At 41.5% G+C, this 27,382-nt stretch overlaps 1 protein-coding gene across 12 annotated transcripts in view; it reads left to right on the top strand.

Moving 5' to 3' along the window:
• PTPRM (protein tyrosine phosphatase receptor type M) overlaps window positions 1-27,382 on the top strand; it is a 1,478,792-nt gene that overhangs the window by 881,220 nt on the left and 570,190 nt on the right. For 7 of the 12 annotated variants that reach the window (XM_085607017.1, XM_085607011.1, XM_085607007.1 and 4 more), the window contains exons 12-14: window positions 979-1,252; window positions 2,296-2,332; window positions 17,588-17,662. In XM_085607017.1, the coding sequence (XP_085463143.1) occupies window positions 979-1,252; window positions 2,296-2,332; window positions 17,588-17,662 (386 nt within the window). The remainder of the gene's footprint in view (window positions 1-978; window positions 1,253-2,295; window positions 2,333-17,587; window positions 17,663-27,382) is intronic. The other 5 variants (XM_085607015.1, XM_085607014.1, XM_085607013.1 and 2 more) reach the window with 1 other exon arrangement.

Here is a 27,382-nt window from a genome sequence, read left to right as displayed (position 1 = left end):
ATATTAGACCTTCTATAAATTTCTCTTCATCAGCTCCACATAGAACACAACCTAATCCAGAATTATTTTAATAATTTTTTTCTCACATTTCAAAGCTACTAATTGTATATATTGTATGTACTGTGGTACTGTCTTCCATGCAATGCATTATGGGTAGGGTGGATTTACCATATCTTCAAAGCTCACTGGGGACCTCTAGGCGCAGCTTGCAGTACTGCACCTACACATCTCACATTTATATTAGACCTTCTATAAATTTCCCTTCATCAGCTCCACATAGAGTACAACCTAATCGGAGTTATTATAATAATGTTGTCACATTCCAAAGCTATTAATTGTATATGTGGACTTAGCTATTTGAATGTACTCGTGGTACTGTCTTGCATGCAATGCATTATGAGAGTACCATATGTGACCAAAAGTTTGATCCTCTCTAGGGACCTCTAGGAGCAGTTTGCAGTACTGGCAGTGCTGGTGCCTTGCTCACTAGGGACCTCTAGAAGCAGCTTGTGGTACTGCACCTACCACATCTCACATTTATATTTAACCTTCTATAAATGTCCCTTCATTATCTCCACATAGAGTACAACCTAACCTAATCCGGAATTATTATAATTTTTTTGTCACATTTCAAAGCTACTAATTGTATATATGGACATAGCTTTTTTAATGTACTCGTGGTACTGTCTTGCATGCAATGCATTATGGGTAGGATGATTTGCCATATCTTCAAAGTTTATGAAGCTCACTAGGGACCTCTAGGAGCAGCTTGTGGTGCTGCACCTAGACAAGCAGTGCTGGTGCCTTGCTTTATAGGACCCTCTAGGAACAGCTTGCTGTACTGCACCTAGACAAGCAGTGTTGGTGCCGTGCTCACTACCTCAAACTATCAGTAATGCGAGACCTATTGCATTGCAAATCCTTGTTAAGAATACTTAAAAATAAAACCACTATTTTCGTTTTATTTTTGTGCTTTAGTGTCTACCAAATTGTGGTGGAGGAGGAGCGCCCCCGCAGGATTAAGAAGACCACGGAGATATTGAAGTGCTACCCAGTCCCTATTCATTTCCAGAATGCGTCGATCCTGAACTCCCCCTACTACTTTGCGGCCGAGTTCCTGCCCAGGGCCCTTCTCATCCCCCAGCCCTTCAGCATCGGCGACAACCACACCTACAACGGCTACTGGAACAGCCCTCTGCTCCCGCACAAGAGCTACAGCGTTTACTTCCAGGCCTCGAGCAGAGCCAACGGGGTGAGTCTCGTGACGGGTGCTCGAGCGCAGATGATTACATTAGAATCCTGTGTACTGCGGCCTGGGTCACGTGTTTTCCTTAACTGGCATGCTAACAAGAAGGCCCAAAAAATTGTCAGGCCTGGTTACTTACTGGGCAGGGAGAACACGGTGTCTGCCCGAGAGGAATCATTATCCCTGACAAGTTGTTTTCTGATGCAGCAGGTTGCAGGGCGTGCAGAAGACGGGAAAGTGTTGTTTCATTAGGAGATGTGTTCTGTCTGCACATCTTCGCGAGTACGAAGACACTGTGTCTTATTAGTGGGGCTTGCAGAAGCCTCCCTGGCTCTGCTCAAGTGATTACTTTTTCCCATTCTTTTTAGAGTTTTGCTTTTAGCACTTCAGGTTGAGTTTGTCGTTGCTTGCTGCAGCGCGTGCCTTCCTTGCTGGCCCTGCTCAGAGCATCTAGGGTTTACAGTAGTCTGCACTTTGTATTTCGGTGCTGGAATATGAACTATGAAAAGATTGTTCAGTCTGCTTTACAAGCAGCAAGATTTCATATTCTTCAGTCTTCCCGGGGTTGGCTTTTCCTGACAATATTTCTTGAGCAGGGTTGGCTCTTCTTGTTGGCTATGTCTTCCCCACTTGGGAATGTTTCAGGCTGTGTCAACACTGCTCTCACTTTTACATGGCAAATACTTTGTCTGCTGTGGTTTTTGAGATTATGCTTTGCCCTTTGATTAAAAAAGCACAGCTAAAAACCCTGAGCACCTCATACCCAATATTTTTCTCTTAACGTTTCATCAAGTGGTAATTGAATGATTAAATGTCGCATATTGGGGTTCACATTTTCGGCACTTGTCCTCAACCACAGGATTTACTGAAACACCAGGAGGCTGCTACGGTTTGGACGTTCACTGCTAATAGATGGGCATGCGCCCTTAAATATATTTGGGAGGCACTTCTGTTGAAATCTAAATAGATTTTCTGATAACATTTTATTTGTGGTACATCTTTCTGTTTAGATATCACACCAAAAATATGTTCTTCTTTGTTTTAAACAGGAAATCAAAATTGACTGTGTCAGGATTGCCACAAAAGGTACAGTATGCTAACAGTCCAAATCATTTAATATCTTTGTGATTTCAATTATGTAGTCATAATTAAAGAGTAGTATTCTTTGCAAAGCACTTACCCACTACTTTTTTACTCTGAAAAAGCTGATCTTTAATTTTGACAACTAGTTAAAATGTACTGTATACAGTCTTTTTGTATTAATCAACACTATAAGAAGAAATCTTGCATGAATGATACCTACATTAGGCTAAACTATAGATGGTTGTGAGTATCAGAAGCACACACGCCCCTTTCTTGAATGCTCATCATACCAATGTGGTCTTTTTGAGCCTATGTAAAGAACTGGCTAATATATTCTAAGTGGGTGGATTAAGACTCGGAAAAACAACAAAAAGGCCCTGTTGCAGCATTACTCACGACATTCGATCGGTTGGTGAGCACAACTCTGCCTGGACCCCTCCCAGCTGAGCTCTGTACAAGAAAATGTGCTCTCTGCAGAGAAAAAGGAATTTGGGCGGAGGGGGGTTTAACATACCTGGTGGTACCATAGCCTAGTAAAGTAAGGACAGGATTGGAGCGGTCTCCAGTAGGTGGGAGCACACCTCAGTAAAAGCTGTAGGATCGAGTGGACTAGGATGTGAAGGCTGGTCAGAAACTGATTAAAGCTTTTAGAGGACAAAGCTAGAGAGAAGAAACATACAGTACAAGAACCACGAGAAGAGGAAATACAGTGCAGAGTAGTGGTAGACTACTAAAAATTCTGTTTTGTATGCTCTTTGGGATATGGAGCAAATTAAGACATTTAACAGTTGTTCTCACACAACCTTAGAAGAAGAGCAGTCCCTATGGAAGAACAGTGCTAAAGTGAAACTGTACATAAGGCACTGAGGCTCAGAAATTACCTGCACCCTCAGATAATACAAAGGATTTTTTTTAAAACAAAGGAGAAAATAAAGGCATATAAGCAACAGGAGTTAGCAGTGGAAATTGCAGTAAACAATAACTCTGGAGAACAAGCTGCATACTTACAAGAGCAGATGCAATGGACCTTAGTTACTACAGCAGAAAAGCAAAGACTGTTTTCCTGGTTCTGCAAAGCGAGTATTTGCAGCGAGCCGTTACTTGGGCCGACAAAGTTTTCCTGCCCATTTCTCATACACTTACGTGTGACTGACATGCATTGCTGCATCTTCCACATTAGGACAGTTCATGAATCATCAAATTAAACCTGAAAACCAAGGAAGCAAGATTGACGAAACCCTCCTTTCTCCTGATGAGCACCTCTGACTTGCGCAGAAAGGCTGAAACATCAACATCATAACTGAGTCACTCATGCACAAATTATTAGCTAAATATTTTTTACTTTCGCAATGTATTTCAACACTCACCGATTCTTATGCTAATTTAATAAGAATTGTTCCCTTTCCAGGAAAGACTGGGACCGAATTAGATCATGATCACAAGGGCAGATACATGCATGGAATTATATTCACTGTTGTTTCAATACATTGGTGTGATTAAGAGCCACATTCCGTGAAAAATAAGTAACGCCATATTTGTAGTTGAAAAATCTTGCCAAGGTTTAAATTGAAGGATGTGGATTGAGAGTTTAAGGAACTATTACTTAACTTCAAGCTTGAGGGGCATAACTAGATCAAACACAACAACTAACTTGAAGCACTTTGTCAGTAGAGCAGTTGATAATGGAGGAAAATCCTCGCCTTGCTGTCAAGTGAAGGTGAGGATTGCCATGGCTTTACAAATGTATTTATTGATAAAGAAATACTTTGGGTTAATTAAACTATATGTGACATTTATCACGAGGCCTACAAAGCTGCTGTGTTGTATGTCAACCTTAAGATCCTTGACCGAGCTTGCCAGGCAAGCACTGTTAATATGCTTCTCTCTGCACCTCACTGCCTAGGAACTTTGAGTCACCTTAACAGTGGAGACCCTAAACCTTCAACAGTTAAATTGAGAGGTGTTACAGTAATTCCTTTCTTAAAAAAAGAGAGAATCCATCTCTTTTGCATTTGAAGAACTGAGATCACCTTGCTACTAGACAGCCAAGGTTGAGGACAACTCAATGTAATAGAGAGATTTCAGGGGAGGGTCATTTCAGAATGCAACAGAGAGCTGTGTAGAAAATAAATCAATAGTTCCTTTGATTATGTCAATGTTAAATTATATAAACAAGCCAAAACCTATATTTTAGGACATAAGTTTATATATTCACACAGACCTTTTAAAAATAGTACTGTGCTAAATTATGTCATACGGAAGAGTAAACTTTCTAGGTCGATCTAATAAATGATATTGTGTGGTATATTGCACAATGCTGACACCTCCCTAGTTTCAAAATTGTTATGTTTTAATTCCCAGTACCTTTTTTGATCCTTTTGTTTGCCCTATATAGGTAACATCAATGTTTAGCTTTTTTCTTGTGCAACAACGCTTTATAAGTTTGGGTACATGATATTTTTCAAAAGGTACTGCTGAATTATTTTCAAAATGATATGCATACATTGCAATATTTAACATACAACATGACCAGACCTCCACTGCCTGTATAAATGCTAATTTCGAACAAGTCTTCTCTTAACACTGTGTATTTTAAGAGCTTGAACATGAAAAATCTGTGACACGAGGGACCTTTTACCAATAAGTCAAAATTGAATCAAATTGTTAGGTGACATTTTTAGATTTATAAATTTTAAAAATAATTTTTTAAACAAACATGGCACACAACTGCTTTAGCTTGAAGCCAACAAAAAATCATGCCTAGCAGAAGTTAAAGCATAAAAACAATGTCATTGTTGTCTTCACATTAAAATAAGCATCTCACTTCTAAAATTTGCAGAAAAAATTGGAACAATTTGGAATAAAGATGGTTGGCTGGAAACATGGAATCAAACTTTGTATAGTTGCATTACTGTTTGTCTTTTTAATACAAAATAATCATATTTTGCTTATGGGACCAGATTGGGCGAAATACATTTGATAATACATGCAAAATATCTCCCCTACTAATTACTTGGAATGGCTTATACAGAAGTCCGTTTTTCAAGACGAGGGAGTGTGTGGTTTTTTTTTCTCAGCGTTGTTGAATTTTTAACTGAATTATTTATACCAAATATTAAAATGTGGTGAGAAATATTTAAAACCCATGGTCCTTTTAGGAATCTTTGTCACTTTTCTTTGCTGCTTTCTAACTGTGCAGCACTTACCATGCATCACTGCCTTCTCTTTCAGGGGGGCATGGACCATGTACAGATTAATTAAGTTTGGTTAGTGTCCCTCCGCTGGCCATCCACTCAGTGCTTAATTTGTAAAGTATTAAGTGCCAGGGCTCTGACCAGGAGGCCACTGCAGCTTGCACCACTCATCGCCCTTGTCATCGCTGCCAAAACAACTACTAACTATCTCTGTCGCATGTAGATGCGACAGTTCAGATTATTCCAGGTCCCCAAAGCTAAAGGAATGGCTGGGGCGGCAGGTATTAGCAATTTAATGTATATTGTATTCCTAAACAACCATTGTTCTTCTCATCTCTAAATTAGATGAGCAGCGCCACCATGTGGTAGACTGTTCTATGTATGGTGTTGACAATTAGGTGCCGGTGCCGAGCACCGGAAACCATTTAAGTGCCGGTGACCGGAAAGCACGGGCTCAAATTAAGCACTGCATCCTCTGCTCGTGCTGTGATTCAGGTACTATTTTAAGTAGTCCATGGTTTTGAGAGAGAAGGGGTAAATCGTAGCCCACTATAAATAGACCGGTTTTACTTTGCGTCAGTGATACAGTTTACAGGTTCTGTCGCCATTCTATTGAAATAAAAACTGCAATGCGTGCACACAAGAAGACGTGGGATAGCCGTTAAAATGCAGCAGCTTCCCAAGCCTGGCCCATGTGATATCTTTCTTAGAATGCAAGTTACACAACCAGTTCGCACACGATCAGACATGACACCAAAGACACACTGCAGGCAGGCTTCACACAGAACCTACTCTTTACGAGTCGCAAGTTTATGCTTACCACGTTCTTTAAGTTTTACTTTTGAAGGTTGCACAAAACTCTTTATGTACACTCTTAGATGTAAGAAAAGCGTGCCTGAAAATATATAATTTGTATGCTTTTTCCCATCCATCGCGCACACTAACTAATTTATTTTGGTACTAAGCATGTCCAAATTGGTCCTGGAATCAATTGGGAAGGTTTATTTAAGAACAATTATTATGTCCTACACGTTTTTCATTACATTCCACTGGGAACCCACTTAGTTTTCCTGTGAATGCCCATGTCCCCACCACATAACCCTAAAGGTCCAACTGAGGAAAATCTGCAATGCTGGAAATTTTTCACATTCACAAGATGCATCTGTGGACATGGATGTCTTTATATAATCATTCTCTTAAGCAGGATCTACCATTCATGCCCACGGATAGTACTTTATGTGCACCCACAGTGGTGTCAGTTGCATAACATGCATTGGCAAAGCCAATAGGTCTAGCTTGTTGGTGAGCTATTGGCTATGGCAATTGGGTGTGGGTGAACAACGGGATGGTGTGAAAAAGCTCTATGATGCGGCCAGCGCTGGCTGTTTCATATCGCTTTTTAAGGTCGAGTCTGCTTGAGCATGCTCTGGTGCATGCACTCTCGCTTGCAAGACGTTTGTGTCCAATAATGGGTTTGGAACCCTAAAATTGCTTACTATTTGTTGGCATCATTATCATCCTCCTCGACAAGACTGCCAATAGCACACCCATAGTTGAGACCTTTTGGTGTTGCCAATGCTTGTTTAAATAGAGGTCAGACAGGCAAAATCACAAACTGCTATTTCCGACTTGTGGTTACTCCTATTCTAACAAAGGGAGTAAGTGATTGAGGCAAACCCATTTTAGTTCAGCCTTGTTTCACCGGAGGGATAGTTATAGGTAAAAAAAAGTGCTCTCTCTATGGGGACAGGCCGTAAATCTATATATATATATATTTCGATGTACACAAACATAACACTGTATTCTGCCTATTTTCCTACCCACTGCAGCATTGTAGCACCTGATCACCCCACTTCCTCCAGCGTTACCATTGTTCTTTCTCAAATGTTATACATTTTGGTGCATATGAGATATAGACCCAGACACCTCCCGTCTATCCTCCCCAGAATGCAATTTTGTGGTTTCCGCTATTACTGAAGGCTTCACGAATAACAGTGGTTTTACATTTAGTTTATGTTCTGTTGGCTCAGTTCAAATGCCAGAAGATGCCACCTACCTTTGTTAAAAAAAGGGATTTTCACATGTAAACCACAAATCATGATTCATAGAATAAGTCGTTTTATGGAAGTCCACCTATTTCTCCCTACCTAGTAAGGGCTGAGAGCAAGAAAACCGAAACATAGATGTTTCAGAGAGTGCTCGTGGAATTGTTGGTGTTGATAATTACTTAAGTGCAGGGTTTTAAGTAGGATGAAAAAACTGGGGATCTCTCAAAGGGGCGTGGCCAATGTAATTAAGGGCGTGGCTTAAAACATATACGCTAAAGATCTGTGCTTAGCGTAGTGTGCCTCCCGACTTGTAATTCGCTTTCTCTGTCATTGCATCCAGATATATGATACAAGTAACCTCATACCTACAACAAGTCATGACGATTTGCTTTGTCAATGGTTGTTAGTTACATAAGATAAATAAGCAGCAACTATGGCTTGTATATAATATTGAAAAAGTTTCCACTTTAAAGCCTTGGTGACAGCACGACAATGTTGCTGCTTCTGAGTTTCAAAAAGAGAAGGGAAATCCAGAGAGAAAATTACTCTCTTTAAAGGATTTCCCTTCCCCTACAACTCACCTGGCATGATGGCATGCTGTAACTTCTCCACTAGTGAGAAATGAGCAGTGTGAGTACGTGCATATCAATGTGCCTGCTATCACTGCAGTCTGGAAAAAATCAGATCGCCGGGGCACACAAAAGAGCCCGATAGAGACCTGTTTCGAGGCCCCCTTTAAAAAACTGCTGGTGTTCAGCACCGGTGAGACCCGGCCCACTTAAAGCCTTGCTTAAGTGCAAGTAACTCCGATGCTGAACGCAAAGGTGTAAATGTCCCTCACTCATGTGACAGAATAAGCCACCATCTTTCCCAGCAAAATTACAAGGCCCTAAACTGGTGGGCAGTGATACTTACATTCTTTTTTAATAGGACTTTATTGATTGTAAAACGGGTACAGCTATAACCCTACACTTGCGCATTGATACCTCAACATATGAGCGACACCGTAGACACAGCTGTTTAAGTTGTGATGGGTTGTACTTTGTTTCAGATTTTTTGAAATATACAGTAGCTAAGCTTATAATTTGTCGTCCTGGGATGCTCTAACAGAGTACTTAGGCACTGGTTAGTTTTAACTTGGGCAAGTAGTAAGCGCTAGATAAATGCAATTAAAATACAATACCAGCTATAGCCTCCGACTACGCTGCAGCAGAGAAGAATATTTGGAGGGGGCGTGAAACTGTAACTGCGCAGATGTGTTTATAGTCAGCGTCTCGTGTTGACAATTACTCTTTGAATCAGGTGGAAAAAAGCTGTCTGTCAGCACAGGAAAAGTTACCTCAAATACGTTTTTTTTCCTGTAGCTTACGTTTGATGTCTAGATGCATTGCACATAAATATGACCCTAAAGCTTTGGTCGCCTGTCTCGTTTACTCACAAGACTTGCTACTAAAGTATCTTAGCCCGCTGGTGACAACGTAAATGTCATAGCCAGTGACTACGAATTCAGATTTAATGACTTGCTTACGTGAGCAGGGTTGACGCACTTAGAAGATGCGATTGACGGGGAACAGCCGGCTCTCACCAGCACGACGTGGAACACACTGATTGGTGCTCTTCACACAGGCTTTGTCTGCCATCCATATGCCAGTGTTTCATCTCCGCAGTGAGTATTTTGATACTTAGTCAAGCAACCTCACCAGGACCTCTTATATTTTAGTCTCTCCACGCTGCCCTGACAGGCCCACCTTTACTACTGGAAGACAGGTGGGAGTCTGCGCTGCAAGTCCTATTAAGAGCATAGTGACCACACCGTCATCCGCTCCACTCAACACGTATGCACAGACATCACCCAATGATTACACTGACACATTGGTTATGGGTGAAGAACTGCTGCAGGTTTATTTCATACAACATAAGTATGACGGTAGAGTGGGTTATCTTACGGGCGATCCAGGGCAAGCAGCCCCTCGCTGCTCCGCCCGCCTTGCGAGCCAGCACGCACAGTGGGTCGATGCCCGGCAGTGCGGCACATTTTTCAGATCCTCCTTTGGATCACGTGATCTGTCTAATACTCCCGCCCATTTAACGGGGGCGGAGCGTGTTATGGCACACCCCCGGTTGGTTAGGCCCCTCAACCGCCCGAAGGACTATCGGGGCGCCGTCGCGGTCTTCCCAGAACCTCCTTCGGCTCCCGGACCTTGGCTCGGGCACCCTTACTGTGCCGGACAGGGGTACCCTTACTGTACCGACTGTCGCAGAGGTACCCTTACTGTACCCTTCTGCCTCCAGATCGCCCTGTAACTCCGCCTGCAACACAAGAAAAAACATTATAACATTCCAGTTGCGCGCTGCTTACGCCGCGCAGGGTAAGCGGAAAGGGTGGGAACTCGCGCGGCACAGGAGTGTACCCCAGGAAGCAGAGGGCGATCTGCGGGGGCGGCGGGCTTAAGTAGAGCCTAGCCCCGCCCAGCACCAGTGGCCCGACTCCCCCAGCATATGCCTATTGAGGCCTCCCCTCCCCAAGGCGCGGCCTCCCGGGAGAGGTGGAACAGGGGGGGGGCTCCGACGGGTGGCCACTAGAGAGCTGCCCTGCTGATGTCCCTCTGCGTGGGACGCGGGCAGCGGCATTCTACTTGGAAACATAGCTAAACCATAATATACCGAACTTCGTGTGTACGCTTCACCAGTTCAATGAAAGTAGTTCTCAAATCGCTCCATATTAAACACAAAGCATAGTTCACATCACCAGGTACAGACCACATGATAGCATTTTGTGACACAGTGAACCAGGGTCTCCGAGCCACTGATGGTTTAGTCAGTTAAGCTCTCACTGTTCACATCTGTTGGGACAGCTTTAAAGCTGACAAGTCCTCTTACCCTATCATCTTTTCTGAGGTTGATAAATTGAGTATCATTGAATTGGGTAATTGTAGAGCATTGTTTACAGCGTTTAGAAACTTTAAAATGTGTTGAATGAAACACATTACAAAAGCGATAGGTATTCACAATCACCATTTTCTGTATAGCATTTGACAGTCAGGCTAACAAGATCTTAAAATTATTTTAAAGTCAATGTTCATCGAGAAAATAGAAATTTGGCAGAGCTTAGTTTAACCTCTGTTCTGCTGACGAGAAGATCTGTGTGTTGCGTATTTTACACCTGATGTGGGTGGTTTAAATACATTAGAGCTATAAAAATTACTCTGACCATCAGTAATCATTGCCTGAAATAAATATAATGAATTTCTTCTCCTAAATACGGTAAACAGTTGCACGTTAAATGATTGTGTCAGTTGCTCGCGCTGTCCAGACTGCACTGGGTTCAAGCTGCACTGTCCCACTATTGCTAATGGCAGTGACTGGGATAGTGTTACATTAAGGTAATACTGGAGAGCTGCCTGGGGAGACCTGAGCAAGGGGTATCCGATTTTCCCTAGAAGTATCAAATCAAATACGGCCCCAGAGACAATGAGGAATGAGCAAAATAATACTCTGCCTATGACACTAATAAAATATTTGCAGGGACCCTGGCTAGTGCCGTAGTCAACCTTGGTGGAGGGATAATCTTTTACTCTCTGTGGAATCTGAAAGGTCTGTGGCCCACAAATAAACATTCTTACCAACAGACTGGAGGTTCACCAGGTGATCATAGGAAGAGGTAGTGGCACAATAGATTCCTTATTATTAGTATGCAATTCAGCATGTGGCTGACTGAGCAATGGGTCTTTTCAGCACCACCAGCAATTCTTTTAAAAACATACAGGCTCACATTACTACCTGAAAGATAATATTTACAGCACTAGTGTCCGCACTTCGTCAATTTGGGCCATTGAATTGTTTGAGATTTACAGTAATGAGTATACAAGTAGTGTATGTAATCTCATTTTTCTTTCACCGTAGAGTCAAATTAAAATTCTAAAATGTTAATTGGCACAAATTATGTTGAATTAAAGTATTCAATGCTTAATTCAGGTTACATTTGTATATGTAATTAAGTGACCCTGTCATGCATACATTATGCAAATGGTGTCAAAATATAGTACATATATTTAGGTTCAGTAGTTAAAATCTCCTCATGAGATGTATGTGCAACATGTACAAAAAGCACCATGATGGGGATAACCATTAGCCAAAGCGTGTGTCCCACCAAGCCAGAATAGGGGCAGGGAGGTACTGCAAAATCTTTGAAGGTGATTAGGTAGTTCCTTCTTCTCTTCCCTCACTTCCTGTTATAAATCTTTGCCCTGATATGGCCTATGTGTGATGTGTTTTAACCTAAAGAGTTTGTGAGGTCTTCTTCAGGACTGGATGATCATTGCTGCCTTGTCATTTATTTCAGTTCTTTGATGTTCTGGGACATACATTCTTTTTTCTTTTTGGGTGCAATTTCCACACTACAGTAACTGTTTTATCTCTACAGAAATGGTTCTAGAAGGCCATGTGGAGGCTTCTTGCTAAGAATTAATGTATGCAGTCCAACAAGCATCGCGTACAGCAGTGCAAGGCGTTTGTGTTCCATTGATTTGCTATCACAGTGGACGTATTGGTCTGTGTTTATGAGAGGATTCCAGGGTTCCCTAAGAAGCACATTCTTTAAAAAGTACCTTGGAAAGAAGTCCTAAACTAATTTCAGCTATGTTTCACATAGGGATTTTCTTAGTCCCACATTGATTAATGTTTTCCTTCATATTTACCACAAAGCTGGGACTTGAGATACAGTGGTAGATTTTATAACCAAGATGACTTCGGATATATGCTATGCAGAAGTGGCCACCTCACTCCCGAGCAAGATGCAAATGCCTCTCTCAAGAACACCACCATGTAAAATAGAGATGATGGCATGTATTGCTTACCTACGAAACCAGGATCTTCATTCCCCCATGTGTATCACCTCAGAGGTTTTGTGTCATGGCCTGGCAGCGGTACTCAACGCCGCATCTGTTAGTGAAAAGAGATAAAAGGTAAAACCATGGCCTGAGTGACTTGTCCTCAAGTAGTAGATCCACTGAACCAGACATTTGGAATGAAAGATTGCCCAAGCCCTATCAGAAGCATCCATGTGTTCACTGTGGAGAGCACTCTCACGTCACTAATCTTATGATGAGCGAAACACTCATAGAAAGGTGAACTCTTTTTTTTTTTAGTAACCTGCTAATTCTAACATTTCATACTGAGGTATCAGTAATAATCAATGTTAGAAATTGGGTTTCTGGTTGGCAGAGGTATGCACCCTGTCCAATCAGGACCACAAACCTAGTCAGGGTAAGTAAGATACACACTAAAGGTTTACCTGTGCTCACCCTCTGGTAGCTTTGCACAGAGCTGTCAGGCTAAAGAGGCAATGTGTAAAGTATTTGTGCGACACACACACACAGTAACACAATGAAAACACCAGAAAAGGAATCCACACAGATTTCAAAAACAGACAATGATTTTATAAATAAATCAAGACCAAATCAACAAAAATCCAATGAGTAGAAGTAGAGTTATGAATTTTTATACAATAAAAAGAGTTCTAGCGCTTAGAAGCAAAAAGCACCTATGGGGATTATCTGGTTTGGCTGGACCAGGACAAAGTCAACAGTTCAAGCCAACTGCGATGGAGCGCTGGCCGGGGACAAGAGCCACGCGGCCCGGGGAACAAAGTACCTTGATCCTGGGTTGCAGCAGTGAGATGCGGGGTGCAGATGAGCGATGTGTCAATGTCAAAACCGCAGTCAAGGTGATGTGTCAATTTTCTTCACACAGTGGTGCGATGTGTCAAGTCAGTTGAGCAATACGGCGCTTCTGAAGACGTTAATCCACACTGGAGGGGAAATGGGTCGATCTTCTCCGTGCAGTGGCGGCGATGCGTTGGTTCCAAAGTGGTGGTTCCAGACCCGAAGCGGTGGTTCCAGACACAATGCAGTGGTTCAGAGTGTGATATGTGATTCTACTCCTGCAACAGGGTCGATGCGCCGGTTTTGCAACACGCAGACTGGAAATGCATCGATTTCTCTGGTGCAAGTATCTGTGGCCACTTCCAGTGGACCAGGCACAGGAGTAGGGATAGATACTTTGATAGCCCTGAGTCTTAAGGAACAAGAGACGAGCCAACAAGCCCTTGGAGATTACTTCAGTTGCAAGGCAGAGTCCAGCTGTCCCTCAGCAGAAAAGCAAGCCTTCCAAAAAGGCAGTCCAGCAGAGTGCCAATCCTTGATTCAGCATAGCACTTCTTCTGACAGAGCCCGTTTGTAGGTCCAGAAGTGTCTGATTTGGTGGGGTCAGAGACCCAGTACTTATACTCAATTGTGCCTTTGCAGTGGGGGAAGGCTTTAAAGACTGATCTTGAAGCTGCTCAAAGGTCCTTTCTTCCCAGCCCTGGCTCCAGACTATTACTAGGGGGTAATCAGCCCTCTGTGTTGGGACAGGGCTCTGCCTACTCAGGTGTGTCAGCCCCTCGCTCCCTTCCTGCCTGTGAAGAGCCACCAGAATACAGATGAGTACTCGGATGCACCTAACCTTCCTGTGTTTGTGGCTGTCTAGAGGGAATGCACAAAGTTTAACTGTCACCCACCCCAGACATTTATTGGAGACAGGCTGCAGGCACTCAGAGCTATAAGAGCAGACAAAGGTTCACTTTCTAAAAGTGGCATTTCTAAAATAGTAATGTTAAATACAACTTTACCAGTAAATATATTAAACATAATACAGCTATACATCAATACCTTTCTAATCAGACATTACAGCTTAAAAGTGTATGAAGGAATTCCCAATGTTACCCAAGGAGAGGAGTAGGCTGCACAGTAGTGAACAATTGATTTAGGGCTTTTTCACTACCAGGACATCCTGCTCTAAGGGCTGCCTATGGCCTACCTTTAGGGTGACGTATGTGTAATAAAAGGTAAGTTTAAGGCTTGGCAAAGGGTTTTAGATGCCCAGTCGAAGTGGCAGTGAAACTGCACACACAGGCTCTGCAGTGGCAGGACAGAGAAAGGTTTAAAGGGCTACTTGTGTGGGTGGCACAATCAGTGCTGCAGGCCCACTAGTAGCATTTAATTTGCAGGCCCTGTATATATGGTATACCACTTTACAATGGACTTACAAGTAAAATACATTTGCCAATTGTGTATACAACAATGTTGCCATGTTTAGGGGAGAAGCACATGTAGTTTAGCACTGATCAGCAGTGATAAAGTGCTCAGAGTCCTAAGGCCAACAAATTGACTCTGCTGAAAGAGCAGGCAAAAAGTTTGGGGGAAGACCCCCCCTAAGGCTGACAGGTCTAACAACCATCTAAGCCATACCAAAGCCTAAAAGAGCACTCTCCCGATGAGCAAAACAGGTGTTTTGTCGGTAGAGTAAACAAAAAAGTGATAGGTGAATTGCTTGCATTAATCTCAGCCACTTATAATTACTCTGGACCGTATTTGAGTCCATCTTTCTTTTGCCCACCATACCAGCAGGAACCAGCCATACGCAAATCAGTCTTGGCCCTGATCCAGTAGGGTCAATCCAGCCTGAACTACCAGACCAGGTCTCTAACAAATGGGAACACAAGCAACCCCAGAACCGTTTTGGCCTGTTTCAGACTTGATAGTAGGGTGCAGCTTAGTCCTATGGTACAGTGAGCATAGTAATCACATCTCGGCATACCTGTCACAGACAGAGTCATAGAGATGGACCAATATCCAAATGGAGCTGAAGAGATTTGTAATTTTTGTACTTCTAGACAAAACTAAGTTGTAACCAAATCTGTAAGTTCTAACCAAATCACACTGCGTTGTAGCATGTTACTCAGATTCAAAGTATATGGCCTTAGATTGATTGTGAGCATCAAAACTGCTGACTCAGACTTCATTTAATTAATTCCCCTCAGTTCTTAACAGCACATCATCAAGTGGTAAAAAGGTGTCTTTGCATTGCACATTGATGCCTGAAACCGGCATCCATCTTGCTTAGGACTCTGGGGTTTTGTGTGCTGATGGTTGTTCCAAGATTGGAAGTTGGCTACTGGCCACACAGAGTCAGAGTTAAAAATATAATCATAATAGAAGCAGACCTTCCAACGTCTAAATATTTTTTACCGTGTGAGAAGAACGGTTGGGGCTTTGTGCCAAGCACTGCTTGTGAAGCGCTTGTATTCTCCCCAGGGGAATTTTTGCTCACCGTAGCGGACATCGGCTGTGGAAAATCTCCAAACACAAGCAGGAAACTCACTCTAGTCAGGGTTTCAAACCTACCTTTAGATCAACCATAGGATATTGCCGCCTCAATAGGTCACTCTGTGAAAGGAGCCGATATCATGTGACACATGGCGGTACCATGTGTGTTGGAAAGTCCGTAGAAGTATAGCAGCTCCGAGAACATGAAATAGCTCTTCATCACTGTTTTCGTTCTACCTGTGTGTATGCATTCTGTGTCATGTGATGAATAAATTATGTTAAAAAAAGATTCCTATGTCAATTCCGCTTACATAGTTAAGTTGTGCCAACAATGCGCTTGCAGCATTCTTTATGACTCAAAGGTATGAGGTCGTCATCACAGAAATACATTTTAGCTGAGCCTGTTGATTTGATAAGTCTGTGGGTGTCCTAAAAATAGGATTTGTCCATTAGAAATATTTCTCTGAACCCAATATATGCTTTACAACTGTAAACATATAACAGAGCAAAAGTGAATCACCTAGGCAGCGCCCTTCCAAGCGAACCGAAGGCCAAGATTTCAGCGCTTGGCAGCCATCTGGGTAAACAGATACTGCACGAGAAGGTTGGTTGCTTCCCACGCTGGTACTTAAACCCGCCTCCACCGGAAGCGAGCGTTGTTCCACAGCCCCTGCAACATGGCGGCGGCGGTGCCATTCATTACCAGCGGACGCCGTTATGATGTTTTGGATCCCTTTAGCAACTGTAGTCGAGCAACTCGGAGCGCCGCGGTGTTTGCCTGGAGCAGAGGGAGAGCTGAAAATATTATGCAGCAGCAGTTTCGAGTTTAATTGTCTGCAGATGGCAGATGATCTATTTTCCTCTATCGTTGCCACATTTCTAATGGCACCCAGTCTGTTCTATGCAAATTAGGGATCTTTCACATAAGCCTGCCTTTAATTTGCCAGTGTTTTGTGTTCACTCGGTTTGCCAGCTGCATGGTGTTACATCTGACCTTTTCATGTCTCCTCAACACACGTGTCCAGACTTATGTAAACTCGGGATACATCCCACAGCACTGACATTGACACTGAACTAAAAAGGGGTGGGCTGTGTAAAGTAATTGCGGAACATTTCAGAATGTAATTTTGGCACTAATTACCGTTCCAATGAAAAGAAAGGAAAGGCAGTTCAGTGTTTCAAGGGAAATAGACTTTTCTTTGTGCTGTGGAGAGACTGTAAGTCGACGTCATGGGAAAAGGAGTGTGTGTTGTGTGTGTATGCTGGCAATGCCAGTAGAAGAATTTACAGGGAATGTTAACTGCAATAAACACAGTAGGCAGGGATGTTTTTATGTCGTAGTTTTGTGGGTTTAGTTCAGCGTAAATGAAGAACTCGGCAAGGCCAAGTAATTCCTGCCCAAATAAAGGACTTGGTTTTTTCGTGGTGCTTCCTCGTCATTGCGTCCTGAGTTCAGGATGCAAGACTGCACCATTGCAACTTCTGTCCTGACCTGTTTGTGTCAGTTGTTATTAGTAACCCATGTCATGCTCGAGTGTCCAAAGCCCATTGGACGAATGGGCTGCAGTGCCTCTTCTGGTCACTTGGAGGAAAGCAGCTGGCACTCAAGCATGACATATTGACAGTCAAAATGGCTTCCCTATTTTGAGTGTCTCATTTTGACACAAGGACCGATAAGGGATCACATTTTGGAATTATGAGTAGAAGAAAAAAAATAAGAAAATAAAAGTAGGATCTGTTTTAACGTATATAAATATATTTTTAGACATTGAGACTACGTTTTGTACAAAATTCTTCTTGCTAGTCTAGCTTCAGTTTGGCTTCTTTTCTCCTCATGCATGCTGACCTGGGAATCTTCCATTGCCTTAGCTGCGATAATCGTGACCCAGCTAACAACTCCTTACATTCGCATCGCCCCTGCTGCAGGCGACGACCAACTAACAGGTCAGATTATTCAAATACAGACACGTCACATTTCCCATTTAACCCTACTTCTAGTTTCATTCTTTTTCACCATGTTTCTCTCCACCCTTTGCTGAGTCTCTTGCATTCCATTCTTTTCTTTTCATCTAGTTTGCTGCTGTTTGGTAGGTGAACTTTGCAGCACCAAAGATCTCATTTTCATGTCTAGAATATAATCCCCTTCACTGCATGCTTCTGTTATGTACTTTGTGTGATGTTATTTTAAACCTGATGATTTTAAGAAATTCAAAATGTTCCCATTATACGATTTCTGAGAATCTAAGCTGCAATTTTCAATTTCTCAAAAGTTTGAATCCATCCATGTTGTATTTGATGTTTTTTATGATTTGAGACAGTGAATGCAGTACAGTTGTGGTATTGGTATATTGATCAATACTGGCAACAATTTTCCATGGACTTCTTACTTGTAGACCGTGTGTTAGGGCGCAACTTAATTCATTACCTTAATCTCTAATAGACTGTCCAGCTGTCCCTCACCAGACCGCATTTTGTAAGTCTACACTTTGGAGGCAGTCTCTTGATTTGACTTAATCGTACACACCCATGTGTGATGATTTTTTGTGTGGATAATCTTTCCTCCCCAAAATGGGTAAATAAGCTTACTTTTCTGGTGAGGTGCACTACCTTTTGCTCTCCGCTTAAAGTACTTTTTATATCACTCATTCCCAAATGAAGGAGCTTCATTTGATGACTTTAACATACATTTACTTCACCTCAGTAAGTTGCAGTTTTTCAGAGTACTCTCTCTTGTCTCAATAAATATTTTTATAAGTTCCCCGACTTATTTGGCATTACACTGAGGCCGAGTCTAGGTAGGAGCACTTTAGAAATAAATAAATATCAAATTGTAGCCTTGATGGAATCCAGCAGTTGCCTTACTGCATATTCAGTCCTCATAGGGGCGCCCTCAAATATCAGACCTCTGTTGCCAATGCAGTTACCTTGGTGCAGGCCAAAACCATGCTGCAGAGAAGAGAGTGGAGGGGACATACGAATCCAATGATGGATAGTTAGCTTAATGGACAATACCGATTAGTGATCAATAAATCAAATTCCTCATCACAGTACCGAGTTTGTTAGAAAATACCAAAGAAGTCACTTTGGTCTGCGATGTACCAGAAAAATATTCTGAGCACTAGATCAAAAGATGTAAATTAACCAACTTGTGGGCATTAGCCATGGAAATAACAGCAGCATTCCAGCAAAAAGCTTCACAATAACAGGTTGAAGACCTTCCCCCATCAACCACAAACAAGCCTGAATTTCTTTTCGGGTATTTAAAGGATAAAAAAAGCTCCTGCTCCAGAATAGAAAGATCCAGACTAGAAGGCGGCAGCACTTTATTATTTTCTAACTTAAAATAAAAACTTGTATCAACTTGAATTAACTCCAAGGATCAAGACATCTAGGCAGAATTGTACATAGGGTCCTAATTCACCGACTCTCTAAGCCAAGATGATGACTGCTAATAAGAACTTAAGCTAAAAAGAAACAAGGAATCTTAGGGATCCAAGTTGGGAAATAAAACATAATCTGCATCACTATGGACAGGACACACAGGGACAGAGAAGTCTTGGCAGGAGGACAAAAAGTACAAAACTAATATCCTATAAAAACAACACACCGCCTATGAAAGCTCGACCCCTCTCAGAGCCTGCATGGACACTCCTACTCAAGTCGACCAACGTTTACCAGAAGATAAACATAAATTATGTGTTAGCAATTAGCCAAGTCTGACAACTCTTAAGGTGCTCTGAAAGAGAAAGGACTACAAATGACTGGAGGATCATCAGAAAATGGCATTGATAAATGTCAGTCACAATTTCTGAGGCACTTATGTATTACAATCTTACATTTAATTCTCCAGCATGACAGGAGAAGGTTGGGGTATGCCTTTCTCAAGAAGCAGGGAGCGCTGAGGGCATAAGGTTCGCTAGGGTAATCCTCCCAGAACTACCACCATCTTGTACTCTGAGAACCCCCTGGATACGAATCAGAAATTTGCACACAGAAATCTTGCCTCCCATTCCTCCTGACCATCATAAATACATGAGGAATGAGGAGAAATGGCACAAAAGACACCCTGAACTACCAAAGAAATCTGGTATGCCTGCCCCTTGGGTCAGGATGCTTGGCATAGTTTTAAAGCAAATGTTAATTTTGCTAAGACAGTAAGAGATCTAGCCAAGGATGACAGAAATCCGAAATATCCTGAAAAGTACCTCTAGTCAAACCGTGCATTTCTGGCTCAATGAAAACACCTTGATTAGCTGCTTCTATATTCTTATTAAGGAATATTTGTTTGCACAGATGTAACATATACCATCTTGCTGGGTTTTATAGTATGTTTTATATTGTGCTTTTATTGTCTTTGTTGGCCGAATAAAGAGCTATTAACTGACTGACAGACCTTGATAAGCTTTGTTGTCTTCCCAGCCCCCAATCTTCTGAATGTAACCTACACCCATAGACACATTTATCAAACAAGTCAGACAAGAGCATTTGACTGAGTTTGCTCTCGATTTTCTCCTCTCAATTTAGACTTTTGTTGTCATATTTCAAGCTCTCATCCAAAGATGTGGCCATATTATGTTCAATGCCCCGGTGGTGCTGTTGTCATGTGCACCCATTAGAAGGGGTTGCAGACATTGTTGTGCAGATCCTTCTGTGATACTGACAGCGCTGGTGCACTAGTAGCGCCAGGTCTACCCTGAGAGGGCATTCCCTCAATTGCATAGGGACATGGCCCTTCATGCAAATCAGGGAACCACTTTGCCTCTGTGCCCATGCCATATTATGGACATGGACTCAGAGGCAAAGAAGTAGTCTGAGGCGCACTGGTTGTGAGCCACAAAGAGGGCAGCCCGGAGGAGGAACAAAAGGGGGTGCCATGGACCCCCCCCCCCGCCAGACATGCAGGTACTTATTGTCAAAATGATCCAGAGCTGGTGTGCTCTGGCCCATTTTGACATTGTGTTGGATGTGGTGCCTGAACACCCTCTGTTGTGTATCCCGTGGGTAGCAAGGATTCAGATTAATGAAGCACCCACCTTTTTACATCTCTGTATTAGTTAATGGTATGTTTTGTGTGGTACCGTCTTACTAGTCATCAGAAGTGCAGTTAGCACAATCCACTGCTATCAAATGTAAAGCAGGTGCAGTCATGTATTGCACCCGCCTGTAGGGGGATCTCTCTCCCCTCTTTTTAGTGCAGATTGGTTGCCACCTGCACAGAGTAAGACAAAGAGGCTACCTCAAACAGCGACTCTGTCTAATGCAGTGCACCCAGGGCAGTGCAAATACATAGGTGCCCTGAGGGCAGTATATTATTTGTAATAGGGCACACTGCCCTTGTGTGCATGCAGTGCACCTGTTTAAAGGTAGGTTTTGGCGCAAAAAGAGACAGTGCACCTTGTGTAAAATACATGCTCTGGTCCATCTTTTAGTTGCAAGAGAGTTCCTGCAGAGCTTTGCAGGCCACTTCCTCCAGTTAGAAGAGCGGAAGCCGCATGTCAAGGCCTCCAATCCTCATCTTACACTGAATACAGGGTTGTCCACAGCTGCCCTCCAGGTATTACCAGTAATACCCATCGGTACTATGTAACATAGGAAGAATGACAGAATGGCCCTGTTGAGGTACAAGAAGAATCAACCACAAGGGAATGGTGCCCAGAACAGCTGTGCAAGCAAAGAAGCCTTTCTTCTTTAGAGAAGACTGATCTTTGCTAGTGTGAAAAAAAAGGCCCCAATAAACGCCAGGCTTGGAGATGATTTCAGAGGTGATTTTACCAGATGCCGAAATGGTCCTTCTGCTTCGTGTGCAGTTCATAACTCTTAAGTGCAGTGAATTGCTTGGCATACGAAAGTAACAGAAATTGCGAAAACCCCTTTTTGGCAGGATCAAAACTTCCTCGGTAAGTGCTTGGCAAGTAAAGTTAAAACCAAAAAGGAGAGCTACAGTTTGAAAGTGATGCTCTTCTCCCTGAACAGCTGATGCCTTAAATCGACGTGTACTTGATTTTTTTTCAGTGAAGACAGAGATCAATTAATTAACATTTTATGAGAGGCTCACTTATGTAAGAGACTTTCCTGGCTGTAGAGGTCTACAAATTATAGTGCCAGAATGCAACCTCCAATGGAACCCAGAGGCGAGATATGAGCCCCCCAATGCTTTAGAACTATTGCTATGTGAGAACGGTTTTGTAAAGCGGCTATTGAGGTTGCCTTCCAGCAAACCCAGCAGAAGCGGTATTTGTGGAGCTTGGGATAATGGACATATCTTCACTTGCAAAGCTAAAACAACTTTTGTACTGGATTAGACTATGGGGGTTAGCTGAGCCAGGTCGCTACAGGGAGTCCTTGCGCATTTTCCGTGCTCTACCCAGTAGTCGAGCACTTGTTTGGTTTAAAGATGTCGGTGCAATAAGTCTGTCAGAGCTCTGGTCTTTCCCTGAGATCATTACTATAGGCACATCATACTAGTTCAAAGCTGTGTCCAGAAAATAGTGTCTGGGGACAATATTTTTAGAGACCAGCATAGGGAGCCTGTCTAAGCTTTTTTAACCTGTAATGGTACACCAGACTTTCAGATTTACATATAAGTGCAACTGGTCCTGGCTAGAGCTTTATCTCTAGGTTAGCATTGGCATTTGACCACTGATGTTTTTAACTTCTAAATGGAGTGCTGGTCAAGGCCCAACACAAAATTATTATAGCTGCCTGGAATGGGTTGAGGATGAGATGTATTTCCTGTTCTTATGCCCAATGTGTGCCATGGCAAGGACAGGATTCCTTAAGCGGGTGTTAGGAAATATGGTTATTCTCAGTGTGGAGGCCACAATGGACCTGATAGAGTCAGATAACTCAGTGGTGTTTGCTGCCTCGTGTTTCCTCCCTGAAAAATCGGGCAACATTTGTTTTTGGAATAACTACTTCTTTAAATTGTATCGTATGGATATGGCTTTTAAAGTTTTGAAAATAAGGCAATGTTCTATCCTCGAATGATTGAGATTTAGTTTCTTGCATTGTACACATATAGCTCTTAAAGTACGTCTTTTCTGTGTCATGACTTTGACCCAAAATAAACACGAACTTCACTTACAAAAACTGAGTAGCAGCCCATACCTTGATCCTTTGTTGGCAGGGGTAAAATTGGTCAGTTTCAAAAGAGCTGTTTTCTAAAGGAATTTTTGTCAGAAATTGCTCTCAGTATTGGAAAAGATTGCAGGCTAGTCAAGTACATGGAATAACCACAGCTAACAAGAGTACAGATGTAAAGGTATTGTCATTTCTTATATAAAAGTTGGCTTAGCTGTCGTGGCAAGCCCACATATTTTTGTCATATTCTGGAACAGTGCTATTACACAGTCAAAATATTCTTGAACGGGAGCTGAAGGTTGGTGTTCTCAAGCTGATGAGAAAGACATGCGGCTGGCCTTTATCCTCAGCTCTCAAGGTGGACGCTGAGGTTTGGATGAGAGGTCAATTTAGGAGTCAACTACCTGTCCTTTCATTTGGATGCCTGTTTACTGTACTGGAATACCTTCTTGCCCATATCATCACTCTGTGAACTGAAATGTTTACCACGAAATAGAGCTTTAAGCTAAATAACTTTTGCAGTGTAAAAGGAAGTCCCTGCAACATTTCGATTTGAATTGTATTTGCCTTTTGGTGGCATGATATTGACGGCATCCTTCGCTGTGAGTCAAGGGACATCCTATGACACCCGAATGAACTGGCAAATGGAAACCGGACAGAATGAAAGCAAACCTGATTGCATTCCTATTCAATACAATGAGGGCTGCAAGAATAGAAGTTCAAAGTTCAGCAGTCCACCATTATAGTATTATGTGGAGGGCAAACAAACTTTTGTGCAAGTATGATGAATGAACGTAGGTTTAACCAACAACTCACCTGCATGTGCAAATTCTCAAGTTCCTGATTCACATTTGGTATCTCTGGATATTTTCTCCAGCAGGTGGAACTTAGTATGATCGCACACCTGCCAATGTAATAACTTTAACACAATCATACGTTTAGGGGAAGAAGGCGAACATTAGTGTTCCCACAGGCACGCATTAATTATTTGGGAAGACAATGAGTACCAAAACCTTCAACCTTGTAAGTATTAACAAGCCATCCTGTTAGTTTCACACCTGATTTACATACCTTAGGAAGGGCTCACTAAGACAAGTGTGAGGTCTAAACTGTACTTTAATTCATTAAATTAAATGTGTATTAAATAATTAATAGAATTAGTAGGGATAATAACTAATTTGAATATATATTAATTTATAAATTGAATTTCGTGAAGCATAATTTAAAAACATGGAATCACAGCTATATATTTATTTATATTTAATGTGTTAAATTTTGTTAGATTTTGTTGAATTATTTTACGTTCTTAATTTTTTAACACAAGTTTCAGTCTGTTCATATTAAAATAATTATTTAATATATATAATAGTTCATATTAAGCTATCTCTGTGTGTGTGTGTGTGTGTGTGTGTGTGTGTGTGTATATATTTATATATAGATAGATAGATAGATAGATAGATAGATAGATAGATAGATAGATAGATAGATAGATATATCTCCTTGTGATTTTACATTTGAGACCGGTTTATTTACTTGCCATTATTTTGTGTGGGGTGTTAATTAAATCTATGCCTTCATTACTTTTTATGTGAAGAAAAAAATGAAAACCTGGATATCTTAAATCTTTTATGCCTCCTATTTCAGCAAGGATCAAAAAGATAATGATTCGATTTGACTTGGTTATTTATTAAACCTTTTTTTTTCTTTAGTAAAGTTTTTTATGTTTATGTACATTCTTAAATGTATGAATAGGAATGCCACCTATTCATTCCAGAGAACCATACAAAAAGAATACATACATTTAAAGACATCAATTTAACAATTCGCGATACATATTTACAACATAAAACAAAAATAAATTCATCCACCAATCAACAATTGACAGGTCCTTTGATCCTTAACATTTCTTCAAACCAAACAGGGAGACTGTCAAACACTGGCGATTTATGCAAAAGAGTGGGGGATAACACTTTCAATACATCTCCCTCAAGCTATACATAACCCAATCTATTCTGGTTCCTCAGTGTTAAATGAAATGCCAACGCATTTCGAGACCCGGTACAACTCCAGGGGCTCTCATCAGGGCTTCTGATTTACAAACATTGGTGTGATCTGATGGAAGAAGATTCCCGCATCGAGGTTGCTCGTGTTCATTTAATGATGAAAAGTCCTAGCTGGCCCATGACTGTCGGGGCGGTAAAGCTTTGTTCTATTCCAAGGGTGATGTTTATCAAACCATTGTGTCAGCCCAGCTTTTTAAATTAAATCTTCGAATAATGTACTTTTATTCAGAACCGTAGCTTGGCACAATTCCAAGCTCGGGGTTATTTCGGCGTTTTCTTTAGTGGAAATTCTTTAATTTCTTAGATGTAACTCGACGCCCTCCCGAACTCTGGGATATTTCGGCGTTTTTGTGTATCAGCGGGCTTTCCTTATCGCTATGTCATCCTCTACATATCCTTTCTCATGGATAACCCATGAGAAAGGATACGTAGAGGATGACATAGCGATAAGGAAAGCCCGCTGGTAAATTAAAGAATTTCTGCTAAAGAAAACGAGACAACTAGGACTTTCCATCATTAAATAAACACGAGCAACCTCAATGGGGGAATCTTCTTCCATCAGATCACAGCAATGTTTGTAAATCAGAAGCCCTGATGAGAGCCCCTGGAGTTGTACCGGGTCTCGAAACGCGTCAGCATTTCATTTAACACTGTGGAACCAGAATAGATTGGTTTATGTATAGCTTGAGGGAGATGTATTGAAAGTGTTATCCCCACTCTTTTGCAAAAATCGCTCCCAGTGTTTGACAGTCTCCTTGTTTGATTTGAAGAAATGTTACGGATCAAAAGGCCTGTCAATTGTTGAAACAAGACTGGTGGATGAATTTATAGATGTTTTATGTTGTATGTTGTAAATATGTATTGATTATTGTTAATTTGTTGTCTTCAAATGTATGTATTCTTTTTGTATGGTTCTCTGGAATGAATAGGTGGCATTCCTATTCATACATTTAAGAATGTACATAAACATAAAAAACGTTTACTAAAGAAAAAAAGGTTTAATAAATAACCAAGTCAAATCAAATCATTATCTTTTTGATCCTTGCTGAAAATAGGAGGCATAAAAGATTTAAGATATCCAGGTTTTCATTTTTTCTTCACATATAATACGGCCCTACCTGGTATCTGTCCCTTTGGGCCTAACCCCTCTTGTTGCTCAATTACTTTTTATGGCAGTGTGATGCAATGCCTGTGAGTGGCCGTGTGTGGTGTTGGGTGGAGCAAATTTAGTACTTTTTCATCGTCTTTAGGTCTGTAGTAACTTTAAAAGAGTAGTTTATGAATAGCAATGGTCTTGCTTGTTTGTAGTAGCCTTTCCCTCACTAACTCCTCTATACTTTTCCTACATCTCTCCGGTTTTGTAGTAGGTAGTCCCCATTTTCCCACCACTCCTCATGCGATTACTACTGAGTATTAAATTTACATGTGTGGAGATCCCCCCATAGAATAGGTAGGAGAGGTAGAGATAGTCTGTTCGTGAATTTCATTTTTTAGTAACTAAGTAGTAGTATTGCTGTGTAACTTTACATACTACCAAAATGCAGTTTGTAAACCTGGCCCATTATATCCAGAAACAAAGTGGTTCTACTTGTGGAGAAAGAAAAACAAAACATATCAATGTTGCTTGTACACATTAAATGCACTCATAATCTGGTAAAACGTGCACCTTTGGAAAAATGGTAGTGTAATTTTAGGGCTATGCAGAGAAAACTATAATTTACATGGTTTTCCATGCTTTCCATGGAGATTTTTGTGAAGTCTGCAACATGAAGACATATACGAAAATTGTAAGAAGACATGCAAGGGTCATATGAAATTTGTTCATGTCGCTCTGATCCCTGGTGAAAGTTGCCTCCTAGTTAGAGTGTGTGTCCCTCTCTGAATTCAAAGTGAATTTTAACTGGGACGCATTTTAGATTTAGGGATATTTAACCCAGAAGGGGACCACCTTCTGAAATAAATAAAAGGAAGGCAAAATTACCGAAGGACTTTTAGTCCAGGATTGGATGCATGAGCATTTAAAACAACATCATTGTATCTCGAACCTACTGCAAAAGGATGAATAAAAAAATTAATGGATCACTGGAGGCAGGATGAATACAAAAATTAATGGATCACTGGAGGCGAAGAGCTCAATATTTAGCACAGTTTTCCACAGCTTCCTAGTAGAATGGTGGGTAAACTGAAACTAATATGTGCATGGAGGGTCCAAAATAGCATGATTTATTTGTTCGCTGATTTAGGTTTCAAATCCGTGTAAGTGGAGACTTCAAATTGGTGTTTTGGCCAAATGATGTTCATCACCAAATACGTTTCCATCATAAAAGTGAGCAGCAATTAGCAAACCATATCCAGAATGTGCATCAGCAAGATCCAGGCAGCAGCCTCTACATCAAGCAGCAAAACCTGCGATCCAAATTTAAATTCAATTGAAATTCTGTTCTTGATAGACGTCTAAGTCCAGAGACTGCCTGTGATGCTTCCCCAACAGACATAACAGAAAGTCAAAAGAACTAAACGC

The sequence above is a fragment of the Triturus cristatus genome, chromosome 5_2 (assembly GCF_964204655.1).
Source record: "Triturus cristatus chromosome 5_2, aTriCri1.1, whole genome shotgun sequence".
Classification (NCBI taxonomy): domain Eukaryota; kingdom Metazoa; phylum Chordata; class Amphibia; order Caudata; family Salamandridae; genus Triturus; species Triturus cristatus.
This window is presented reverse-complemented; position numbering and strand designations above follow the sequence as displayed.